At 44.7% G+C, this 26354-nt stretch overlaps 1 protein-coding gene across 1 annotated transcript; it reads right to left on the bottom strand.

The window, feature by feature from the left end:
* Positions 1 to 682: 682 nt before the first annotated feature.
* Positions 683 to 26076, bottom strand: LOC138650883 (fish-egg lectin-like). Its single transcript, XM_069740739.1, has 4 exons — positions 25905 to 26076; positions 19725 to 19952; positions 7246 to 7579; positions 683 to 961 (listed from the first exon to the last, which is right to left on the bottom strand). Exons 1-4 carry the CDS (start codon positions 25972 to 25974, stop codon positions 796 to 798), a joined length of 798 nt encoding a protein of 265 aa, XP_069596840.1. The 5' UTR covers positions 25975 to 26076; the 3' UTR covers positions 683 to 795.
* Positions 26077 to 26354: the final 278 nt, after the last annotated feature.

Raw genomic sequence — 26354 nt, 5'->3', positions numbered from 1 at the left:
AGCGTGACGTTGCAACGATATTGTTAACGAAATCGTTATGTGTGAAGGTACCTTTATCTTTGTTGGTTAATCACTTAAATTTCCTCCATTTGTACACGGTCTTTCTGAGTATAAAGGGTGGAGTCCAAACTCTTTAGAAGTGGATTTGCAACTTTTTCAGCTTGATGAACATCAACAACTCTTCTGGGGTCCTCATAAATCTCCTTTGTGCCTGCCATGATACACTTCAATAAACGTGTTGTGAAGATAAGACTTTTATAGATCCTTGTCCTTTAAATAATAACAGGTCACCCACTCACACCAGATTGTCATCCCATTGAATGAAAACCCCAGACTTTAATTTCACCTTCAAGTGACCTATCAATCCTAAAAGGTCTTTTCCCTCTTGCAGACACATGACATTGGATCATTTTCCTCATTTAATGACATTTTTGACTAATTTATCTGATTTGGTTCCCTTTATGTGCTTTTAGGACTTGTGTGAAAATCTGATGTAGTTTTATGTCACATTTAAAAAGAAAGATAAAAGTTCTGAAGGATTCACAAGTTTGCAAACACCACTGTATCTCCTTATAGATTAACTGTCCCAAAATATTTAACGAGTTTGACGGATCCGTCAAGAAAAAGGCAGAAAACCTATTTGAAAGTACGAATTTATTTTGTGTGATTAATATGGATTTTTTTTTTAGAATTTATTTTTTCCTTTTACTGCCCTGTTATTAATTAGTGTAAACCACAAAAATAAAAAGCATACTGTGATGCGCAATTTGCTTCTGTGGAACATTTTCGCGGCAGTTAATAACAACTTGGGTCGGCGCCGTTGACTTTGCACTTATAGATAACTCCTTTTTCAGTGATCAGCCATAGGTTTCCCTGATCGTAAGATACATGTTGGAATGTGTCATAAAAATTCAATTGGGTCCAAGAGGTTCCGATAGGATTCCCTGCAGAGATCCCTTCCCTGAAATAGAGGCGAGAAGTTACTCACATCCACAGGGTCAGTCAACAGGTCAACACCACAAGTATATCATCCATCACATATGCACATATCATGGAGAAAAGTATGTGACCCCTCCACATTACACCTACAGGAGCTCTTCTGACTTCCCATTCTATATACCGTACATAGACATTAATTTGGAGTCAACCCTCTGCAGTTCTCTTATAGAGAACAGAAGAGCGCTCAACCAAAGTGACTGTCTTTCATTTAGAAATAGGAGGGCGTAACGGTGCACCAAAGCGTAGGCCGCACCAAGGGTGCACCGAAATGCCCTAATTTGCAGAATAAATAAAAGTAGATTTTTCTGCAAATGTTAAAGAAGCGTTCTGGTAATTTTTTTTTTCACCTAAACCTGTGTAAATGTTAGCATAGTGTATTGTCTTTGTGATAATATTCTCACCGATCGCTGTCTTCTCATGTACCTGAGTCCATAATGACTTCACATCCACAGCCGTCTCTGCAGGCTTCCATCTTCTCATGTCTTCTGCAGCACAACCTGACATGGTGCCCTTAAAGATAACAGTGTCATAATAATGTTCCTGAATAAAAATAACCACCTATGCTGAGCCTTAAATAAGCCCTATACTGTGCCCCTGAAATAAAATATTACCCCACACTGTCTGTCCCTCTTACAGTACATGGCCTCCACATTATCCTATAAAATATTCCTACCACACCACCATCCCCCTTATGTACTATGACAAGCTGGCTCCGGGATTTTTCCACTACACAGGATAGATCCCAAGCCTTGTCTGGTGCTGTGGTCTCCCGTTAATTCTCAGCCACTGTGATGACTACTCAGCACAGACTCTGGTCCCAGCGCCTTGCCCAGGCTCATGCTGTATCTGTAGTTACTCCTTGCCCTCCAGCTAAGCCTATGGTGACTACTGGTATACACGTGCAGCATTGTGCTCTGGAGCCCAAGTCCAGATATCACCCTACTGAGCATGTCCGTGATGTGGCGCCTTCTCATTGGTGCTTGGACGTCAGCTGCTCTGGTGATGTGTCAGCTTCAGATTGGTCCTCCGGTCAGGTCCTGTCTGAGTGGGCGTGCCCAGGTCACAGCTGAGAGGCAGGAGGAACGGCCTTAATGTAAGGGATGCTGTCGGAGTCCGACGGCAGTCTCTTATGCCCATGGCTGCCGTAAGTGAGGTGTGCAATTGTCGCGCCCAGACACTTACGCCCCCACTAACGAAAATGGCAGCCTCCAGTGGCAAAAATAAAAGGGAATAAATAAAAAACTATGAAAGTAGTTAATTAAATTTTGTATTAAGAGTAATTGATTATATAATCAATTATTCATACAAAAACTAAAATCACGACACCTTCCCTTGAAGGTATAAAAGGTTATCAATGGCGCACGCCGGTGCGCTAGTATCAACCTTTGTCTGTGTGTGAATGAGACATAGCAACAGTGTGGTCTTTGTCAGCATGTGCTCAGGGTCAGCACCTCCGGAGAGGAGTTTGTCTTTATTTGATTCAGGGCTGGCATCTAGCCATTAGAATTCCGGCACCTCCGGAGAGGAGTTGATTGAGTGCTCTTGCTGACTGTGTGACCACTGTTTGCTTCTCACCCCGTGAGCGGGTTTTGATCCTCTGTGAGGTTAACAGGGATCGTATCTAGCATAATTTCTATTCTGTTTTTGTGTGCGATTGACACATCTCTATAGGAGAGCATTCATTTCATTACCGTGTGCGAGTGACACAGCTCTAGTGCAGTTCAGTGAGTGACGTTTAACTCTGAGTGCAAGCAATCACTTGCTGCAGGTTCTGCCATTGTTCACATTAGCTGCAGTTTTACATCTCTACACGGTGGACCCCGGGTTGCAATCACACTTTATCATTATTATTTTATTTAGTGCGATCTGCCAACCTTAACACCAAAACACTGTTCATCCTTGTGTACTATGACCATCATACTGCCCCTTTATAAACTAAAACGCAACACTGTGCAACCTTATAAATTTTACCCTCCCACCACACACCTTCCTCAATTATGAAGTATGATCTCCACACTGTCCCCACATCGTGAGTCTGTCTTCACAATGTCGCACTCATGCTGTCCCCACTCCATACTGAGCCATCCAAGCTGCCCCTCTTTTCATATTGAGTCCCCTATGTTGCCCCTCTCCATACTGGTCCCCCCCTATGCTGCCCTCTCTCAATACTGACCCACCCATACTGTCCCCCCTCAATACTGAATCCTTACACTGTCCCCCATCAATTTTGTCCCTTGCATTATCTCCTCACTCTCTTAGCGTCCCTAACATCCAGTCTTCAATAATATCCCCCTTAAAATCCAGTCTACAATTATAGCCCCCTAAATACCAGTCTATAGTAATAGCCCCCTAACCCCAAGTCGCCAGTAATAGCCCCTCTAAACTCCAGTCTACTGTAATAGCTCCCCTAACCCCAGTCTATAGTAATAGTCCCCCTATCCCCGGTCTACAGTTATAGCCCCCCTAAACCCCCATCTACAGTGATAGCCCCCACTAACCCCAAGTCTACAGAAACAGCCCCCTAAACCCCAGTCTACAGCGATATCCCCCAATAACCCCAAGTCTACAGAAATAGTCCCCCTAACCCACAGTCTACAGTGATAGCCTCCTTAACCCCGAATCTACAGTAAAAGCACCAACTAACCCCAAGTCTACAGTTATAGCGTCCCTAGCCCCCAATCTACAGTCATAGCTCCCCTAAGCACCAGTCTACAGACATAGCCCCCAAAGCTCAATCTACTGTTATAGCCCTTCTAATATCCAGTCTACAGAAATAGCCCCTCTAAAAGCCAGTCTACAAGAAAAGCCCCCTAATCCCCAGCCTACAGTGATAGCCCCTGTAACCCCCAGTCTACAGTAAAAGCACCACCTGTCCCCCAATCTATAGTAATAGCCCCCCTAAGACCCTTTAGCTCTATGTTCACTTACCTGGTCCTGTGTGCCTGTCCTCTCCCTGGCTCCAGTGACTGTCTTCCTCCTGGCTCCTACCCTCCTTTGGGCTCCTGTCCGCCTACGGGCTCTTCTTGTCCTCCTCTGGGCTCCTGTCATTGTATGAGCTCCTGTCCTCCTACGGGCTCCTGGGTTCCTGTCCTTCTACAGGTTACTGGGTTCCTATCCTCCTTCTGGGTTCCTGGGCCCCTGTCCTCCTACAGGTTTCTGTCCTCCACTTAGCTCCTGTTCTCCTACGGGTTCCTGTCCTCATCCTGGCTCCTGTCCTCCTATAGGTTGCTGTCCTCCTCCGGACTACTGTCCTCCTTGGGGTTCCTGGGCTCCTGTCTTCCTATGAGTTGCTGTCCTCCGGGCTCCTGTCTTCCTATGGGTTCCTGTCCTCCTCCTGGCTCCTGTCCTCCTATGGGTTGCTGCCCTCCTCTGGGTTCCTGTCCTCATCCTGGCTCCTGTCCTCCTACAGGTTGCTGTCCTCCTCCGGACTACTGTCCTCCTAGGAGTTCCTGGGCTCCTGTCCTCCTACGAGTTGCTGTCCTCCTCCGGGCTGCTGTCCTCCTATGGGTTGCTGTCCTCCTCCTGGCTCCTGTCCTCCTACGGGTTGCTGCCCTCCTCCGGGTTACTGTCCTCCTTCTGGCTCCTGTCATGCTACAGGTTGCTGCCCTCCTCCGAGTTCCAGTCCTCCTCCTGGGCTCCTGTCCTCCTCCAAGCTCCTTTCCTCCTCTACTGCACCCTGCGTGACATCTGCAGTGGGGTGAGATTACTTCACCACCCTGCAGGTACAACAGCAGCATTTGGACATTGCAGCAACTCTGAGTAGGCAGCTGAATGGCACTTTTTGGACCCCAGAAGTGTCAGCACTAGTAATTTCGGGGTAAATCAGCTCCCTGAGTTCATGGTTCATTTGTAGACTTGTCCTAAAGACACGAATATAAATGAATGGAGTTGCGCGTTTCAACTCATAAAAAAGACAGCAAATTTATCACATTGTCTAATGGAGGAGGGGAGATTTAAAAAAACAAAAACTTTCCCTCTCTCTTTTTGTGCCGCCCCCTGCAATCCGCCGCCATAGGCACCGGACTCCCGGCGCCTAGTGGCAAATGCGGGCCTGCCTGCACATAGCAGTTACTCACATAATAAAATGTTTAAGGAGAGGATGAAGTGATGGGCTAGAAGGAGAAAGTGACAAGGATGTTTCTATTCCTGAGCTGTGTATGCCAGTGTTCCTTCCTCTGGTTGATGGAATGCAGCAATGTTTGATGCTCCACAGCTCCGAGTAGTGACATTCACTACATGGAGACATTAGTGCAGCTGAAGGTGCTCAAATGATATGTGTATTAAGATCTTTTGCAGCAGCTGAGGTGTATTATGAGGTTCCCCAGCAGCTGAGGTGTATTATGATGTTCTGCAGCAGCTGAGGTGTGTGCTATCAGATTCGTCAGCAGCTGAGATGTGTGCTATAAGGTTTTGCTGTCTTCAAAGTAAGGTCTTTATGCTGCTTACAATACATGGGGCATATCCCCCCTTTGGATAGACCCTTATAAAATCCCAGCTCATAACAAGTCACATGCCAATAATCCCCACAAAATGTCAAAATTTTACTGTTCACCACTGTAGTATGAAGACACAAAAGAGCACAGTGAGGTCAAAAATACAGTGTTGTAAAAAAAAATCACAGTAATAAGCAAGTGCTAGTCAAAAGATGGAAAAAAACAGGGTATTTAGTTGATACGGTTTTTTGCAAAAAAATGTATACTAAGCTGCTCCACCAATCATCAAGGTATACCCTTATAGAGCAGTCCTATCTAATGTATATAATCCCTATCTGATGTATTTAAAACCTGATCATCTGTATAGTACCTGTATAAGCAGGGTTCAGAGAAGGAATATCCATGTGGACATGCTGGATGGAACAGCTTTAATGCAAATGACCCACAAAGGAGTGATGGACTCCCCAGTCTTGTAGAAACAAGAGAACAATTATAGAACCAGAAACACATGGGCTACTTGCACATTGAACAAGTCTGTAGAAACCTGTTCACACCACCAAGAAACTTGAAGACACAGAAGAGCACAGTGAGGTCAAAAATACTCTGTTGTAAAAAAAACCACAGTAATAAGCAAGTGGTAGTCAAAAGATGGAAAAAAACAGGGTATATAGATGATACGTTCTTTGCAAAAAAGCAGCTTAGTATACATTTTTTTGCAAAAAAATGTATCGACTAAATACCCTGTTTTTTTCCATCTTTTTACTACCACTTGCTTATTACTGTGGGTTTTTTTTTTACAACAGAGTATTTTTGACCTCACTGTGCTCTTTTGTGTCTTCAAGTTTCTTGGTGGTGTGAACAGGTTTCTACAAACTTGTTCAATGTGCAAGTAGCCCATGTGTTTCTGGTTCTATAATTGTTCTCTTGTTTCTACAAGACTGGGGAATCCACCACTCCTTATGGGTCATTTGCATTGTAGCTGTGCCATCCTGCATGTTCCACATGGATATTCCCTCTCTGAACCCTGTTCATACAGGTACTATACAGATGATCAGGTTTTAAATACATCAGATAGGGATTATATACATTAGATAGGACTGCTCTATAAGGGTATACCTTGATGATTGGTGGAGCAGCTTAGTATACATTTTTTTGCAAAAAAAAGTATCAACTAAATACCCTGTTTTTTTTCCATCTTTTGACTAGCACTTGCTTATTACTGTGATTTTTTTTTACAACAGAGTATTTTTGACCTCACTGTGCTCTTTTGTGTCTTCAAGTTTCTTGGTGGTGTGAACAGGTTTCTACAGACTTGTGCAATGTGCAAGTAGCCCATGTGTTTCTGGTTCTATAATTGTTCTCTTGTTTCTACAAGACTGGGGAATCCACCACTCCTTATGGGTCATTTGCATTGTAGCTGTTCCATCCTGCATGTTCCACATGGATATTCCCTCTCTGAACCCTGTTCATACAGGTACTATACAGATGATCAGGTTTTAAATACATCAGATAGGGATTATATACATTAGATAGGACTGCTCTATAAGGGTATACCTTGATGATTGGTGGAGCAGCTTAGTATACATTTTTTTGCAAAAATAAGTATCAACTAAATACCCTGTTTTTTTTCCATCTTTTGACTAGCACTTGCTTATTACTGTGATTTTTTTTTACAACAGAGTATTTTTGACCTCACTGTGCTCTTTTGTGTCTTCAAGTTTCTTGGTGGTGTGAACAGGTTTCTACAGACTTGTTCAATGTGCAAGTAGCCCATGTGTTTCTGGTTCCACCACTGTAGTATGGTAGCTTTTACCTTTTGTACACTTTTCCCTGGGAGTTCACACTATACACAGAACCGTCTGTGCCGACCTCCACCATTTTCATTTTGCCTCCTATTTGTTGCCAGCTTGTCCCTCGGCAGTCTGTGGGCTGCACGTTAGAGCGGTAATATATATCGTCGTAGGCGTCGACTCCCCAGCAGCCCCAGGGACCACAGGCGTCATACTTCAGACTTCCATCTACACTGACGTAGTTTGGGTTGGGAGAATTGGAAGTGGCACTGTTTTGGTTCAAACAGTAAATAGCATCCATTCCATTGACTCCAGCCACGAATATATTTCCACCTGCATCTATCTGTTTCAGACGACCTGTGGAAAGAAAATGAAAGCAAAGGTTTAAAGAAAATATTGTGCAAAAATGAAAATTATTTCCTGTGCATTTTTAGTCGAGGAGGAGTATGCAACTTGCAGTGACTCCAACAGAATGTCAGGAGCTGGTTATACAGGAAAATAAACTATATCTCCAGTAGAGATGAGCGAACCTTTCAAGGTTTGATTCTGTTTGATTTGCCCGACATGATCAACGAACGTACCCGAAGGCCATTATATTCAATGGGAGGCCAAACCAAACGCATAGACAACACCTTAAGGGTTGACAAAAAGCTTCCCAAGCAGCTAAAATTAGGAGCAGACCCCAGGAAAAGTGGCATCAATAGACCCACAGTAGAAATTTGCAAATGGCACAGCAACGGTCATCCATGGGCCATCAAAGTCTACAAGAGATAGGTGAGTATACAGTAGGTGAGGGTAGAGCTGGTCGTGCAGCGGTTTGGTGGATCGGTGGTTACTGCAGGTTGTAGGCTTGTCGGAAGAGGTGTTTCTTCAGGTTCCTTTTCAAGGTTTCCACGGTAGGTGAGAGTATGATATGTTGAGGGACACAGTTCCAGAGTAGAGGAGATCTACTGGAGAAATCTAGTATGTGATTGTGGGAAGAGGAGATAAGAGGGGAGTAGAAAAGGAGATCTTGTGAGGATCGGAGGTTACGTGTAGGTAAGTACCGGGAGACAAGGTCACAGATGTATGGAGGAGACAGGTTGTGGATGGCTTTGTATGTCATGGTTAGGGTTTTGTACTGGAGTCTCTGGGCAATGAGGAGACAGTGCATGGATTGACAGAGGGGAGAGGCCGGGGAATAGCGGGGGGACAGGTGGATTTGTTGGGCAGCAGAGTTTAGGATAGATTGAATGGATGCAAGAGTGTTAGAAGGGAGGACACAGAGGAAGAGGTTGCAGTAGTCAAGGCAGGAGTTGATGAGGGCATGTACAAGGAATTCGCGGATTCTAGATATATTTTTGAGTTGGAGTTGGCAGAAAGGGGAAAGGGCTTGGATCTTAGATTTGAAGGAGAGATCAGAGTCAAGCCATTGATTTTGATGGATAGGTCAGTTGTGGGGGGTTGAATGAGATGGAGAAAAGATGATAAATTTGGTTTTATCCATGTTAAGTTTTAGAAATCTATCAGTGAAGAAAGATGAAATAGAGGACAGACATTGTGGGAATCTGATAAGTAAGGAGGTGATATCAGGTCCAGAGAGGTAGATCTGTGTGTCATCAGCATAGAGGTGATACTGAAAGCTGTGAGACTCCATCAGCTGTCCCAAGACGTAGGTGTAGATGGAGTAGAGCAGGGGTCCTAAAACTGAACCTTTTGGGGCACTGACAGATAGGGGCCAAATGAGGTGGTGGGGATGTCTGAATGGGAGACACTCAGTGTCCTGTCTTGGCCACTCTTTGAACAGCCAGCTTCTTTAGCAATAACCTTTTGTTGCTTACCCGCCTTGTGGAGTGTGTCAATGACTGCCTTCTGGACATCTGTCAGGTCAGCAGTCTTCCCCATGATTGTGGAGCCTACTGAAACAGACTAAGGGGCCTATCTAAACGCTTAGGAAGCCTTTGCATGTGTTTTTTTGTTAATTATAATATCAGCATAAATCTGTCAGTGTGTCCCACCTGCACTCCTGCACCTTAGTTACGACATGTCTCAAGGTAATATTATCTTATACTGTTTGACTTTTACCTGAACAGACTTTTTGCCCCGAGACATTTATGCTGGTATCCTCCTGATATCCAGTCCTTAGCAGTTACATTTAGATGTAGCACCTATTTCAGATGCGTTCTCCAATAGGAGTTCATTACCAGGCAGTTATGCCTTCAGTTTTCTGCCCTATAATCTATACTGCTACATGATCTAACTGGCTCACTTTACTGTACTTGTATCTCCCCATACCAGCATATCATTATCTTCAGGTTTTTGCCGAGGGACACCTGTGTTTTTCCCCGATGTGATACACATTGGTCCATCCTCCTTCACATCGGTCTTTTAGCTGCTTTTTTACCTCCCCTCATTACTTGTCATTGTCATATACTTATGCTTAATAAAATTTAATATTCTTTTGCTAAACCCTTTATGTTGGATTTTGTTTTATGCTCTACAATTTATAACTTATTGCTTATTAGCTTTGGATCTCATAACCCAGAGATCCTCAATCTTGGTCTGTCTTATGCTATGGCTTAAGGGTATGCTCCACTTATCCGAGAAGATATTTTTGTAGGTTTATATAGTTGTTAATGTAAGGTTGAAGTGGTGAGTTAGTTTCGAGATAAAAACTGTTGTAAGGTTTGGAATGAAGTGTGACAGGATTGGGTTTAGTTGACAGGTGGTGAGATGTGATTTGGAGAGTAAAGAGGAAAGTTGATCTTCCGTGATGGTGAAGTTGTTTTTTGAGTATTTATGAGGAGAGGCTGTGGGGACTTTAGGCAAAAGCTTTGCCTTATGTTGTCAATCTTCTGTTTAAAGAATGAGGCAAAGTCTTCAGCTGAGATGAGTGGAGAGGAAGGGGGACCTGGAGCATGGAGGAGAGAATTGAAAGTTCTGAATAGCTGTTAAGGGTTGTGAGACAGGGATGATATGAGAGATTAGAAGTAGGTTTGTTTTGTTGCAGTGAGAAATTGTGCAGCATTTTGACAGCTTTTGTTACTGGATTGCAGATGAGGGACAGAACGTGCTCCAGTAGATGGCAAGCTCTGCATCAAGTGGCCTCTCCTCCTCTTCCTCCATCTTAACTGTTATGAAAGGCAATTCAGTACCACAATGGACATAGCGGTCAGAGCACATACAGTGATCTGACAATAACCCAAAATAATAGAACGAGCTCTGAGACGTGGGAACTCTGCAGACCGCAATCCCTAATCCTCTCCAAACAACACTAGAGGCAGCCGTGGATTGCGCCTAACTCTGCCTATGCAACTCGGCACAGCCTGAGAAACTAACTAGCCTGAAGATAGAAAATAAGCCTACCTTGCCTCAGAGAAATACCCCAAAGGAAAAGGCAGCCCCCCACATATAATGACTGTGAGTAAGAAGAAAAGACAAACGTAGGGATGAAATAGATTCAGCAAAGTGAGGCCCGACTTACTAAACAGAGCGAGGATAGGAAAGATAACTTTGCGGTCTACACAAAACCCTAAAGAAAACCACACAAAGGGGGCAAAAAGACCCTCCGTACCGAACTAACGGCACGGAGGTACACCCTTTGCGTCCCAGAGCTTCCAGCAAAACAAATAGACAAGCTGGACAGAAAAAATAGCAAACTAATAGCAAAGAAGCACTTGGCTATGCAGAGCAGCAGGCCACAGGAATGATCCAGGGAAAAACAAGTCCAACACTGGAACATTGACAGGAAGCATGGATAAAAGCATTAGGTGGAGTTAAGTAGAGAAGCACCTAACGACCTCACCAGGTCACCTGAGGAAGGAAACTCAGAAGCAGCAGTACCACTTTCCTCCACAAACGGAAGCTCCCAGAGAGGATCAGCCGAAGTACCACTTGTGACCACAGGAGGGAGCTCTGCCACAGAATTCACAACAGTACCCCCCCTTGAGGAGGGGTCACCGAACCCTCACCAGAGCCCCCAGGCCGACCAGGATGAGCCACATGAAAGGCACGAAAAAGATCGGGAGCATGGACATCAGAGGCAAAAAAACAGGAATTATCTTCCTGAGCATAACCCTTCCATTTAACCAGATACTGGAGTCTCCGTCTTGAAACACGAGAATCCAAAATCTTCTCCACAATATACTCCAACTCCCCCTCCACCAAAACCGGGGCAGGAGGGTCAACAGATGGAACCATAGGTGCCACGTATCTCCGCAACAATGACCTATGGAATACGTTATGTATGGAAAAAGAATCTGGAAGGGTCAGACGAAAAGACACAGGATTAAGAACCTCAGAAATCCTATACGGACCAATGAAACGAGGTTTAAACTTAGGAGAGGACACCTTCATAGAAATATGACGAGAAGATAACCAAACCAGATCCCCAACACGAAGTCGGGGACCCACACAGCGTCTGCGATTAGCAAAACGTTGAGCCCTCTCCTGGGACAAGGTCAAATTGTCCACTACATGAGTCCAAATCTGCTGCAACCTGTCCACCACAGTATCCACACCAGGACAGTCCGAAGACTCAACCTGTCCTGAAGAGAAACGAGGATGGAACCCAGAGTTGCAGAAAAATGGCGAAACCAAGGTAGCCGAGCTGGCCCGGTTATTAAGGGCGAACTCAGCCAAAGGCAAAAAGGACACCCAGTCATCCTGATCAGCAGAAACAAAACATCTCAGATATGTTTCCAAGGTCTGATTGGTTCGTTCGGTCTGGCCATTAGTCTGAGGATGGAAAGCCGAGGAAAAAGACAAGTCAATGCCCATCCTACCACAAAAGGCTCGCCAAAACCTCGAAACAAACTGGGAACCTCTGTCAGAAACGATATTCTCTGGAATACCATGTAAACGAACCACATGCTGGAAGAACAATGGCACCAAATCAGAGGAGGAAGGCAATTTAGACAAGGGTACCAGATGGACCATCTTAGAAAAGCGATCACAGACCACCCAAATGACTGACATCTTTTGAGAAACGGGAAGATCTGAAATAAAATCCATAGAGATATGTGTCCAAGGCCTCTTCGGGACCGGCAAGGGCAAAAGCAACCCACCGGCCCGAGAACAGCAGGGCTTAGCCCGAGCACAAATCCCACAGAACTGCACAAAAGTACGCACATCCCGCGACAGAGATGGCCACCAAAAGGATCTAGCCACTAACTCTCTGGTACCAAAGATTCCAGGATGACCAGCCAACACCGAACAATGAACCTCAGAGATAACTTTATTCGTCCACCTATCAGGGACAAACAGTTTCTCCGCTGGACAACGATCAGGTTTATTAGCCTGAAATTTTTGCAGCACCCGCCGCAAATCAGGGGAGATGGCAGACACAATTACTCCCTCCTTGAGGATACCCGCCGGCTCAGACAAACCCGAAGAGTCGGGCACAAAACTCCTAGACAGAGCATCCGCCTTCACATTTTTAGAGCCCGGAAGTACGAAATCACAAAGTTAAAACGGGCAAAAAACAGCGACGAACGAGCCTGTCTAGGATTCAACCGCTTGGCAGACTCGAGATAAGTCAAGTTCTTATGATCAGTCAATACCACCACGCGATGCTTAGCTCCTTCAAGCCAATGACGCCACTCCTCGAATGCCCACTTCATGGCCAGCAACTCTCGGTTGCCCACATCATAATTTCGCTCAGCAGGCGAAAACTTCCTGGAAAAGAAAGCGCATGGTTTCATCACTGAGCAATCAGAACCTCTCTGCGACAAAACAGCCCCCGCTCCAATCTCAGAAGCATCAACCTCGACCTGGAACGGAAGAGAAACATCTGGTTGACACAACACAGGGGCAGAAGAAAAACGACGCTTCAACTCTTGAAAGGCTTCCACAGCAGCGGAAGACCAATTGACCACATCAGCACCCTTCTTGGTCAAATCGGTCAATGGTTTAGCAATACTAGAAAAATTGCAGATGAAGCGACGATAAAAATTAGCAAAGCCCAGGAACTTTTGCAGACTTTTCAGAGATGTCATCTGAGTCCAATCATGGATGGCTTGGACCTTAACAGGATCCATCTCGATAGTAGAAGGGGAAAAGATGAACCCCAAAAATGAAACCTTCTGCACACCAAAGAGACACTTTGATCCCTTCACAAACAAAGAATTAGCACGCAGGACCTGAAAAACCATTCTGACCTGCTTCACATGAGACTCCCAATCATCCGAGAAGATCAAAATGTCATCCAAGTACACAATCAGGAATTTATCCAGGTACTCTCGGAAGATGTCATGCATAAAGGACTGAAACACTGATGGAGCATTGGCAAGTCCGAACGGCATCACTAGATACTCAAAATGACCCTCGAGCGTATTAAATGCAGTTTTCCATTCATCGCCTTGCTTAATTCGCACCAGATTATACGCACCACGAAGATCTATCTTTGTGAACCAACTAGCCCCCTTAATCCGAGCAAACAGATCAGATAACAATGGCAAGGGGTACTGAAATTTAACCGTGATCTTATTAAGAAGGCGGTAATCTATACAAGGTCTCAGCGAACCATCCTTCTTGGCTACAAAAAAGAACCCTGCTCCTAATGGCGACGATGACGGGCGAATATGCCCCTTCTCCAGGGATTCCTTCACATAACTGCGCATAGCGGTGTGCTCAGGCACGGATAAATTAAACAGTCGACCTTTTGGGAATTTACTACCAGGAATCAAATTGATAGCACAATCACAATCCCTATGCGGAGGTAGGGTATCGGACTTGGGCTCATCAAATACATCCCGGTAATCAGACAAGAACTCTGGGACCTCAGAAGGGGTGGATGACGAAATTGACAGAAATGGAACATCACCATGTACCCCCTGACAACCCCAGCTGGACACCGACATGGATTTCCAATCTAATACTGGATTATGGACTTGTAACCATGGCAACCCCAACACGACCACATCATGCAGATTATGCAACACCAGAAAGCGAATATCCTCCTGATGTGCAGGAGCCATGCACATGGTCAGCTGGGTCCAGTATTGAGGCTTATTCTTGGCCAAAGGCGTAGCATCAATTCCTCTCAAGGGAATAGGACACTGCAAGGGCTCCAAGAAAAACCCACAACGCTTAGCATACTCTAAGTCCATCAAATTCAGGGCAGCGCCTGAATAAACAAATGCCATGACAGAATACGATGACAAAGAGCAGATCAAGGTAAAGGACAGAAGGAATTTTGACTGTACTGTACCAATGGTGGCAGACCTAGCGAACCGCTTAGAGCGCTTAGGACAATCAGAGATGGCATGAGTGGAATCACCACAGTAGAAACACAGACCATTCAGACGTCTGTGTTCTTGCCGTTCAACTCTGGACAAAGTCCTATCGCACTGCATAGGCTCAGGTTTAATCTCAGGTAATACCACCAAATGGTGCACAGATTTACGCTCGCGCAAGCGTCGACCGATCTGAATGGCCAAAGACATAGATTCATTCAGACCAGCAGGCATAGGAAATCCCACCATGACATCTTTAAGGGCTTCAGAGAGACCCTTTCTGAATTCCATTGAGTGAGTACAGACCACTTTCTAAATTTCTGACAATATACCTCTATCTCATCCTGACCCTGACACAAAGCCAGCAAATTTTTCTCTGCCTGATCCACTGAATTAGGCTCATCGTACAGCAATCCGAGTGCCAGGAAAAACGCATCAATATTACTTAATGCAGGATCTCCTGGCGCAAGGGAAAATGCCCAGTCTTGAGAGTCGCCACGCAAAAAAGAAATAATAATTCTCACTTGTTGAGCTGGGTCACCAGAGGAGTGAGGTTTCAAGGCCAGAAACAGTTTGCAATTATTTTTGAAATTCACAAACTTGACTCTATCACCATAAAACAAATCAGGAATAGGAATTCTTGGTTCAAACATAGGCTTCTGAACCACCAAATCTTGAATCTTTTGTACATTTATAACGAGATTATCCATTGAAGAGCACAGACCCTGAATCTCCATGTCCACACCTGTGTCCTGAACCACCCAAATGTCTAGGGGAAAAAAAAGGTAAAACACAGTGCAAAGAAAAAAAATGGTCTCAGAACTTCTTTTTTCCCTCTATTGAGAATCATTAGTACTTTTGGCTTCCTGTACTGTTATGAAAGGCAATTCAGTACCACAATGGACATAGCAGTCAGAGCACATACAGTGATCTGACAATAACCCAAAATCATAGAACGAGCTCTGAGACGTGGGAACTCTGCAGACCGCAATCCCTAATCCTCTCCAAACAACACTAGAGGCAGCCGTGGATTGCGCCTAACTCTGCCTATGCAACTCGGCACAGCCTGAGAAACTAACTAGCCTGAAGATAGAAAATAAGCCTACCTTGCCTCAGAGAAATACCCCAAAGGAAAAGGCAGCCCCCCCACATATAATGACTGTGAGTTAAGATGAAAAGACAAACGTAGGGATGAAATAGATTCAGCAAAGTGAGGCCCGACTTACTAAACAGAGCGAGGAAAGGTAACTTTGCGGTCTACACAAAACCCTAAAGAAAACCACGCAAAGGGGGCAAAAAGACCCTCCGTACTGAACTAACGGCACGGAGGTACACCCTTTGCGTCCCAGAGCTTCCAGCAAAACAAATAGACAAGCTGGACAGAAAAAATAGCAAACAAATAGCAAAGAAGCACTTAGCTATGCAGAGCAGCAGGCCACAGGAATGATCCAGGGAAAAACAAGTCCAACACTGGAACATTGACAGGAAGCATGGATAAAAGCATTAGGTGGAGTTAAGTAGAGAAGCACCTAACGACCTCACCAGATCATCTGAGGGAGGAAACTCAGAAGCCGCAGTACCACTTTCCTCCACAAACGGAAGCTCCCAGAGAGAGAATCAGCCGAAGTACCACTTGTGACCACAGGAGGGAGCTCTGCCACAGAATTCACAACACTTAACATCACACACAGTACAGTCCTCATAAGTGATGCAACCACAACAAGCACTGCATCCTAAGTCACAACTTAAGGTACCTTCACACATAACGATATCGTTAACGATATCGTTGCTTTTTGTGACGTAGCAACGATATCGTTAAGGAAATCGTTATGTGTGACAGCGACCAACGATCAGGCCCCTGCTGGGAGATCGTTGGTCTCTGAGGAAAGTCCAGAACTTTATTTCGTCGCTGGACTCCCTGCAGACATTGCTGGATCGGCGTGTGTGACACCGATCCAGCGATGTCTTCACTGGTAACCAGGGTAAACATCAGGTTACTAAGCGCAGGGCCGCGCTTAGTAACCCGGTGTTTACCCTGGTTACCAGCGTAAAAGTAAAAAAAAACAAACAGTACATACTTACCTACCGCTGTCTGTCCCCGGCGCTCTGCTTCTCTGCACTCCTCCTGCACTGGCTGTGACGTCACCGCTCTGCTTTCCGGCCGCTGTGCTCACAGCCAGTGCAGGAGGAGTGCACTTAGTTACCCGATGTTTACCCTGGTTACCCGGGGACCTCGGGATCGTTGGTCGCTGGAGAGCTGTCTGTGTGACAGCTCTCCAGCGACCAAACAGCGACGCTGCAGCGATCAACATCGTTGTCGGTATCGCTGCAGCGTCGCTGAGTGTGAAGGTACCTTTAGGCTGTGGCAAGCAGTGGTCATGGGTCTGAAGTTCACAGGGGAGGCAAAGGTTGGCTAGCCTGGCCCTTTTTTGAGACCACAATGGATGACTCAACTCATGTTATCTGCCAACTTTGCACAAAATGACTGACTAAAGGCAAAAAATCCACTAATTTGTCTATTATATGCATGAACCGGAACATGCGCGATCAACATGCTTCAGTCTGGAAATCTTACTGTCCTCGCCAACCACCGGCCGCCCCATTAACCATATCTGCTGTTTCTCATCCTTCAACGTGGCAAGTGTTCTCGCACAGTTCTCCATCCGCAGAACCTCCACTTATTTACCCGCTACAGTCTTTGGTGAGTGAGATCCCGTCAGCTGTTACGGAAGTGGACATGTCTGCTGTTTTTGACCGATCTCTGACACCGAGCACATCACATCTTTCTCAATCCACCACATCATCTCCGCCTGCACCTCACTCGCAGTCCAGCAGCTACTTCACCCTACTCCACCCTGTGTCAGTACAGCAGTCTTATGGCCACCAGGACTCACTCACTGATATATACAGTGGGGCAAAAAAGTATTTAGTCAGTCAGCAATAGTGCAAGTTCCACCACTTAAAAAGATGAGAGGCGTCTGTAATTTACATCATAGGTAGACCTCAACTATGGGAGACAAACTGAGAAAAAAAATCCAGAAAATCACATTGTCTGTTTTTTTAACAATTTATTTGCATATTATGGTGGAAAATAAGTATTTGGTCAGAAACAAACAATCAAGATTTCTGGCTCTCACAGACCTGTAACTTCTTCTTTAAGAGTCTCCTCTTTCCTCCACTCATTACCTGTAGTAATGTCACCTGTTTAAACTTGTTATCAGTATAAAAAGACACCTGTGCACACCCTCAAACAGTCTGACTCCAAACTCCACTATGGTGAAGACCAAAGAGCTGTCAAAGGACACCAGAAACAAAATTGTAGCCCTGCACCAGGCTGGGAAGACTGAATCTGCAATAGCCAACCAGCTTGGAGTGAAGAAATCAACAGTGGGAGCAATAATTAGAAAATGGAAGACATACAAGACCACTGATAATCTCCCTCGATCTGGGGCTCCACGCAAATTCCCACCCCGTGGGGTCAGAATGATCACAAGAACGGTGAGCAAAAATCCCAGAACCACGTGGGGGGACCTAGTGAATGAACTGCAGAGAGCTGGGACCAATGTAACAAGGCCTACCATAAGTAACACACTACGCCACCATGGACTCAGATCCTGCAGTGCCAGATGTGTCCCACTGCTTAAGCCAGTACATGTCCGGGCCCGTCTGAAGTTTGCTAGAGAGCATTTGGATGATCCAGAGGAGTTTTGGGAGAATGTCCTATGGTCTGATGAAACCAAACTGGAACTGTTTGGTAGAAACACAACTTGTCGTGTTTGGAGGAAAAAGAATACTGAGTTGCATCCATCAATCACCATACCTACTGTAAAGCATGGTGGTGGAAACATCATGCTTTGGGGCTGTTTCTCTGCAAAGAGGCCAGGACGACTGATCCGGGTACATGAAAGAATGAATGGGGCCATGTATCGTGAGATTTTGAGTGCAAACCTCCTTCCATCAGCAAGGGCATTGAAGATGAAACGTGGCTGGGTCTTTCAACATGACAATGATCCAAAGCACACCGCCAGGGCAACGAAGGAGTGGCTTCGTAAGAAGCATTTCAAGGTCCTGGAGTGGCCTAGCCAGTCTCCAGATCTCAACCCTATAGAAAACCTTTGGAGGGAGTTGAAAGTCCGTGTTGCCAAACGAAAAGCCAAAAACATCACTGCTCTAGAGGAGATCTGCATGGAGGAATGGGCCAACATACCAACAACAGTGTGTGGCAACCTTGTGAAGACTTACAGAAAACGTTTGACCTCTGTCATTGCCAACAAAGGATATATTACAAAGTATTGAGATGAAATTTTGTTTCTGACCAAATACTTTTCCACCATAATATGCAAATAAATTGTTAAAAAAACAGACAATGTGATTTTCTGGATTTTTTTTTCTCAGTTTGTCTCCCATAGTTGAGGTCTACCTATGATGTAAATTACAGACGCCTCTCATCTTTTTAAGTGGTGGAACTTGCACTATTGCTGACTGACTAAATACTTTTTTGCCCCACTGTATATATATATATATATATATATATATATATATATATATAAACAAACAGACACAATACTCGTTCCCGTTCTGATTCAGGCTCAACTTCGGCATCAGCGTCTGCCCTGCCGTCTGCCCGACACACAGCGGGTACACGATGAAGTGACATCATCACGCACCCGCAGTGTCAAAGACAGAGGGGAAAGGTGGGGGGACAGGTGTCATCAGATACTCTCTCCCCCATTATTGCTTTCAACTATATCGGCATTGACGAACCACATCTTCTACTTCCCACCCCCCTTACATCTGCAAGGTCAGGTACAAAACAACTAGAACTTCTCTTTAGTGTAAAGGCCAAAGAAACCAGATCCTAGTATCTAAGTCTCCTGTACAGAGCCGGACCGGGGTGCCAAGGATCCACCAGTAACACTGACTCTGGTGGTCCACTCTTCAGCTACATGCAAATGTCACATTACCCTCAATCACAAATTTGCCTATGTTTCTATATGTTAATAAATGGGATAGTTTGTTGATTAAAGGTTGAGATGATGTTATTTTCTGCACATAGTGAAATAAATGTATTGTCCAATCTACTTCTCATAAAGGTGGAGTGGAGAGCCCATTCTTGCTTGGGGGCCCACCGGAGAATTCTCCAGTTTTCCTGTGGGCCAGTCCGAGTATACTCCTGGCATTGAGGCCTATATGTTGGATCACAACTGTTTCCCTTAAATTTACATGGAGTGGGTGAAAAAAATGGTGCAGCCCCAGAAAGCCGCAAGGCACACGTGGTGTCCTCTTACCTGACAAAGGCATCAAGCTGTTATTTACTAACTTATAGACAGATTGAAGCCTGTTGACTCCCCAGACACCGGCTGGACCGACCGTCACATGCATCAAACTCCCGGAAACTTGCACCCAGGTATTGTCCACCCGGCGGTAGATGTTGTCATTTTCATTCACACCGTAAACCAGACCGGCACCGGCATCCACCTGCTTTAGCCACCCATCGATCACAATGCATAGACGATCTGTGGAGAAAAGCAATAAGAGAGACCAAGGGAAGTGAGAAGATCACAGAAAAACTAAAGCAATTATCTGCAGTTAGCATAAATGCAGACACTGTTCACATGTCTGTTTCATGGTCCGTGTACAGACCGCAACCTCCAGAGTGAGACTTCTGACCTGGACTAACAACATAAGCAGATAAGAGACTGCTAGTTCTGGTCAAGGGGCTTGAAGTTGGTCCAGGGTTTTGTGGTCCATGTGCAGACAATGAAGCCTTAGGTTTCTTTCACACGTCCATGTCTCTGGTACGTGTGGTGACTGTTTGAATGGGTCTGTGCACGTCAGTGTGTTTCCACTGACCGTGTGTCCATGGGCAAAACACACTGACATGTCCATTTTTTACCGTCAGCACCCACTGCAAAACATCCCACACACGTGTACATTGATCATCCGTGTGACACGTCCCAGCGCCTGAAAAGCAGCGGTACAGTAGGCGCTGTTCCCCGGCACCAGGTGCTGAGGACGCTTTCATCATTCTCCCCTGCTCTGCCGGTGATCAGTGCAAGCAGGGGAAAAAGATGAGTGGTGGCTCATATTTGTGGGGTTGATGTCACCTTTGTATTGTCTGGTGACATCAAGCCTATGGATTAGTAATGGAGAGGTATCTATAAGACACATATCCATTACTAGTCCAGTAGTTATATTTATAAATAAAGACACCACAAGTATAAAGTCCTTTATTAGAAATAAAAAAACACACTTTTCCTTTTTTATTTAAAAATAACAAACACAGTTAGTCTTACCTAACACCTAATTCCACTGAAGCCCTCATCTCCTGTAATAAAACAAAAATAGAAGAAAAAAAAACAATATATCATACCTGTCCGTGGTTTTTTCCTACACTGTAATCCTTGTATGGAGATAAATAGTTTTCAATCTAGACGGTGCCAAGATGCAATCGTCCAGGCTGAGACCCACTGATGATTGAGCTGCTGGAAGCACAGCGTCAGTGACTAGTGGTGACGTCATCGAGGTTACCTCCGGTCACTAAGGCTGGTTTTACACTTGCCGTGTTTTTTCGGCCTGTTTTCGTGGACCCAATGCATTTCTATGGGGCCGCAAAAACGGGCTGCAAAAATTCATGTGAGCGCCGTATGTCATAAGGCCGTGAGGGCCGTATTTATGGGCATGAAAAAATATCGAGCTTGCTCGATATATTTCATGGTTTACGGACATGGGCCCCATTGAAAATCAACAAGGTTGTTTTTGCGTGCGCCATGACATCCGGTTTTGCGGATCGCCATTTTCTTTGTCCCCAATACTTTTGCTATAGTATTGGGAAATTGAAAAACGTCGATCCGCAATTTTTGGGGGGTCCGATATTGCAGCAGACCTTGTAAATTGCGGCGATACGGCCCGCAAAAAAGGCCCGACATAACAGGCTGCAAAAAAACAGGTAAGTGTAAAAGCAGCCTAAGGCTGCATTCCCAGCCAGGCCCCTGAACTGCAGTGACCTCAGCACTTGGCAAAAACTCAGTGATGAGGTCACCGCAGTTCAAGCTCAGTGACTTGAGAGCAGATCACCGATTCTCACAGTGATCTGCTCTGAAGTCACTGAGATTGAACTGTGTGTGGGGCGGCGGGTGAGGAATACTCTCAGCAGTTGCTCCTGCTGTCACTGTTATTACCAGCAGCAGGTGTAGACTGATGGGAGTAATACTGCCATCAGCTGCCTCCTGCTCTCACTGGTATTAGCGGCAGCAGCTGGGAATAGTAATAGTTCCATCAGTTGCCGCCTGTTGTTGCTGTTTTTACTTGATTATAACTCATCATTCTCCCCTCCTGATAACTGGCAGAGCAGGGGAGAATTACATCTTCAGCACCCGGTGACGGGGAACAGCGCTTACTGTACCGCTTCTTTTCTGGTGCCCATCCTTGTGGTACTGATGCGGTACACGGGTGGCACACGGTTGCTACACGTGTGCCGCCTGTATTATACACACAGACACTGACATCTCCGGTACTTTTTTTTCTGGTACTAGAAATATCTGGACTCGTGACACCGGCCTTAGGGTATGTGCACATGGATCCTGAAACAAGTCTTGTAAGACTCTTCCTTTTAAAATTCTGTTGCAAAACCAATTACTAGTTCAATGTTTGGTCTTTTGAGTTTTTTTCCTCCACTTCAGGTTTTGAAAAAAAAAACATCTGGCTGGAGAAAAGTGCCCGTCACTTCTTTGAAGCGGATCCTGCTGAAATCTGCCCCAAACTAGGTGCAGTCTAATCAACAGGCTGCAAAAAAAAATTCTACAGGGAAAAAACTCTCCTAAAACACTTGAATAACTCTCCAAAAAGTTCCAAAAGAAGAAGCATTTCCTAAAGCGGGTTGACTAGAAAACTCATCAATTTTGACCACAAAAAAAATAACTCTGTGGGTAAATACAATGGTTCACACTGAGTTTGTTGGAGGTTTTGTTGTGCGTTTTTGAAGCGGAAACTCTAAAAACCCTTTTGAAAACTCAAAATTTTGCTGATTAAGTCAGCAAAAAAAAAACCCTCAGTGTGAACACAACCTTAGAGCGTTGCACAATATAAAATATTTGTATCGATACTATACGAAAGTTCAAATTTACATGGATTAATGCTTAAAATTATTGCTCCACACTTAATAGATCATCTGAAATTAAGTGTATGTGCAATATTCAGCTATTAAATATAGTTTGTAGATTTGGACTGACAGACATGCTCAATAGATTAACTGATGTACCGATGAGAGATGGATGGATGGATGAATGAATGCATGGATCGATGGATAAATGATTGGATGGATGGAGGAATAGATGGATTGATTAATGGATGAATGGAAAAATCAATGGATGGTTGGATAGATGGATGGATAAATGGATGGATGAATAGATGGATGGATAAATGGATGGATGGTTGGATAGATGGATGGTTGGATAGATGAATGGATGGATGATAAATGGATGGATGGGATAGCTGAATAGATGGATAGATAAATGGATGAATGGATAAATGGATGGATGAAAAAATGGATGGATGAATAATTTATTGGATGGATGAATGAATAGATGGATGGATACATGGAAGAAAAAATGGTTGGATGGATAAAGGGATGGATGGATGAATCAATGGATGAATGGATGAATGGAAGGATAAATAAATGGATGGAGTAGATGGATGGATGGTAAGATGTATGGATGGCTAAATAGATAGATAACAGATAGATGATAGATAGATGATAGATAGATAGATAATAGATAAGAGATAGATAATAGATAAAATATAGATATATAATAGATAGATACATAATAGATAGATAGATAATAGATAAATAACATATAGATAACAGATAGATAATAGATAGATAGATAGATAGATAATAGATAGATAATAGATAATAGATAAATCATAGATAGATATATAGATAGATGATGATAGATAGATAGATGATAGATAGATTTCATACAGGTGTTACCTGCAGCAGACGCGGCTCCCATGCACAGCAGTAATACACTGAGGATCTGGATCATGATCGCTCCTTGTGTGATGTGATGAGCGACAGGTTCTGCACCATTAATAAGCCTCCCAAACTCCTCCCAATCTGTCATCTCCATAATGTCACCATGACATGTGTATGATGTACACCTCATTGTTAGAGGTGAAAGCCTGTGGGGCAGCGTAAGGAGGGGACCGCGGTCAATATTGGTCTTGACACCCCCCCCCCAACCATTTCCAACCATTAGAATCTTATTGCACTTGAGCCAGGTTTCATAGCTTTTTCCCCACAAATGGCGCAGGACGGAGATACATGTGTGATCTATGGTGTGCAATGATGCAGGAGATTTAAAACTGTGTTAAAAAGTAGCAAATACAAATAATCACACAAACAGCGAATCCTAAGAACTGCATATAGTACTATGCAAAAGTTTTGGGCAGGTCTCAAAAAACACTGCAAAGTCAGAATGTTTTAAAAAAAAGAAGTGGTGCAAAATACAAAGTGAATGACCAAAAAATAAATCTAAATCTCATCAATATTTGGTGACCGCCCTCTGCCTTCGCCACTTCTTCTAGGTACTTGCACATAGTTTATGAAGGATCTTGGCAGGAGGTTGTTCCAAACATCTGGGAGGACTGACCCCAGATCTTCTGTGTATGAGGCTTGTGTTTACTCTTTTATCTTTACATGTGACCGCAGACAAACCGGATGATGTGAGATCAGGGCTCCGTGGGGGCCGGATCATCACTTTCAGGACTTCTTGTTCTTCTTAAGGACATGGTCTGTATATTTGGGGTCTTTGTCTAGATGCAGAAAACATTCAGCAGGATATTCTCTACTTGACAAATATAAGTAGCCGGAGTGCTTCTACATAAGGTAAAATGAGCATCTCGCCTCAGGCGGCAGTCTGAGTTACCTCGCAGGAGGCGGCATTTTGCCATTCCCCAGGGATAGATCTCATCCAGTTCTCCAAACTGAATATTACACTGACAGCCTGCTCGGAGAACAGAGACAATGCTGGTTCCTGCTTTCTTTGTTTAGGCAGAGGAGGAGCAACCACCCACCAGGCGACCCTTACGAGCCGATGTTCACTGGCGTGATGAGTTGCATCACACTGCTGACATCCCAGATGCACCCGAGGCATCGAAGATGATGTTAAGGTAAGCAGTCCTTGGTTGCCGAAGACACAGATGACCGTTTTGTGGCGTGGGTGATTGAGGGGCCTATGTTATGATCAGGCGGCCTTGGAACAACATGAAAAAACCTTCGCTGGAGTAGTGGTAACTATACAGACTGCTAACACTGAACTTATCACAGACACTAGATGTAGCCGTGGGGTGTACCTATCCAGACCTAGACACCTCGACACAGCCGGAGGACTAATTATCCCTAAAGATGGAAAATAAGAAAACTGACTTGCCTCAGAGTAGACCCCCAAAGTATAGGCAGTCCCCCACAAATAATGACGGTGAGTAGGAGAGGAAAAGACACACGCAGGCGGAAAACAGATTTAGCAAAGGAGGCCACTTCTACCTAGATAGGGAAGTATAGTACAGGATACTGAGCGGTCAGCACAAAATCTACAAAATATCCACAGCAGAAAAATACAAAAACTCCACCACCTAACTAAAGGTGTGGAGAGTATATCTGCAACTCCAGCGAATCCAACCAGTCTGAGAAAACAACAGGACAGTCGAAGCTGGAACAAAATAGAAACTAAGAACAGCACGAAAAAATAGACACACAGCCTGTGAGCCTAAGAAAAAGAATAAGACACTTATCTTTAGCTGAAATGGCAGCAGGCAGGAGAGGCCAGGCAGAGAACCATTACTGGCAATAGAACATTGACAACTGGCAAGGAATAAAGAGTCCTGCAAAGCTAAATACCCCAGTCAGCTTTGCAATTAGCAGATACACCTGTCCAATCCTGCAGTCCAGGCCCAACTGCATTACCATCTACAACCACCGGAGGGAGCCCAAAAGCAGAATTCACAACAGGCCTAAGTGTGAAGGGCAGTATGGGGGAACAAGGTTCAAGAGGGGGGAGAAATGTGCAAGAGATCAGCATGGAAGGAACATTGGGCGAGAAACTATGGAGATGTGCAACTTATGTGGTGCACAGTATGGAGATAGGTAGCTTGTAGATAAGGTTGTGTAGAGCGGTTGCGTGTGGAAGATAGTGTACACTGAGGGCAGCCTATGGTCACTCAGTGACTAGGGACTATGGGCCCCTACCCAATTACTTGAATTACTCTAGGCTATTCCTGTCTCCCAGATTACCCCGGACGGTGATTCCAAGGTCCGGTTCTTGGTTATGTTCCTATCTTACCCTTTTCTGTTCCTTCCCTCACCTTACGAAGATGTGAGGCCAAAATGTATAGGCAAAAACTATCCAGACAGACAGGGGTAAACAGACAGGGATAAATGAAAACTACAATCACACAAATATACTCACCAAACAAGAGTGGGAAGCAGGGCAGGAATAGGAAGGAAGAAACCAAATGGGATAGGATAAAGATAAGCATGCAAACCAACTGCACGCAGCAATGAATCCCCTGAAAAACTCTCCAACCTCCAACTCTAAACTCTGAACTATCTCCTTCAACTCCAAACCAGGCAGTGGTAACTATGACTGGTAATGTCAGAAGCAAGGAGGAGGGTTCTTATACCTGCTGGGAGTAACAAACTCAGAACAGCTGATACCACCCTTGACAGAGAACTCCAAGAGTCCAACTGAGCAGTGTAACCCTTGCAGCACCAGAGCAAAAAAAGCCAATAGGACGGATAAGCTGTTCTAACTATCACAGGTGTATGTGTCACCAGACGCTGCAATTGCTTAACCCTACTCTGTTGCGGAAATCCTGTGACACTTATGAAGTATACAGCATAGAGAGGAGGCAGCATG

This window comes from Ranitomeya imitator, chromosome 10 (genome assembly GCF_032444005.1).
Source record: "Ranitomeya imitator isolate aRanImi1 chromosome 10, aRanImi1.pri, whole genome shotgun sequence".
In the NCBI taxonomy this organism is placed as follows: domain Eukaryota; kingdom Metazoa; phylum Chordata; class Amphibia; order Anura; family Dendrobatidae; genus Ranitomeya; species Ranitomeya imitator.
Note: the sequence above shows the minus strand (reverse complement) of the source record. Positions and strands in the feature narration are given on the sequence as shown.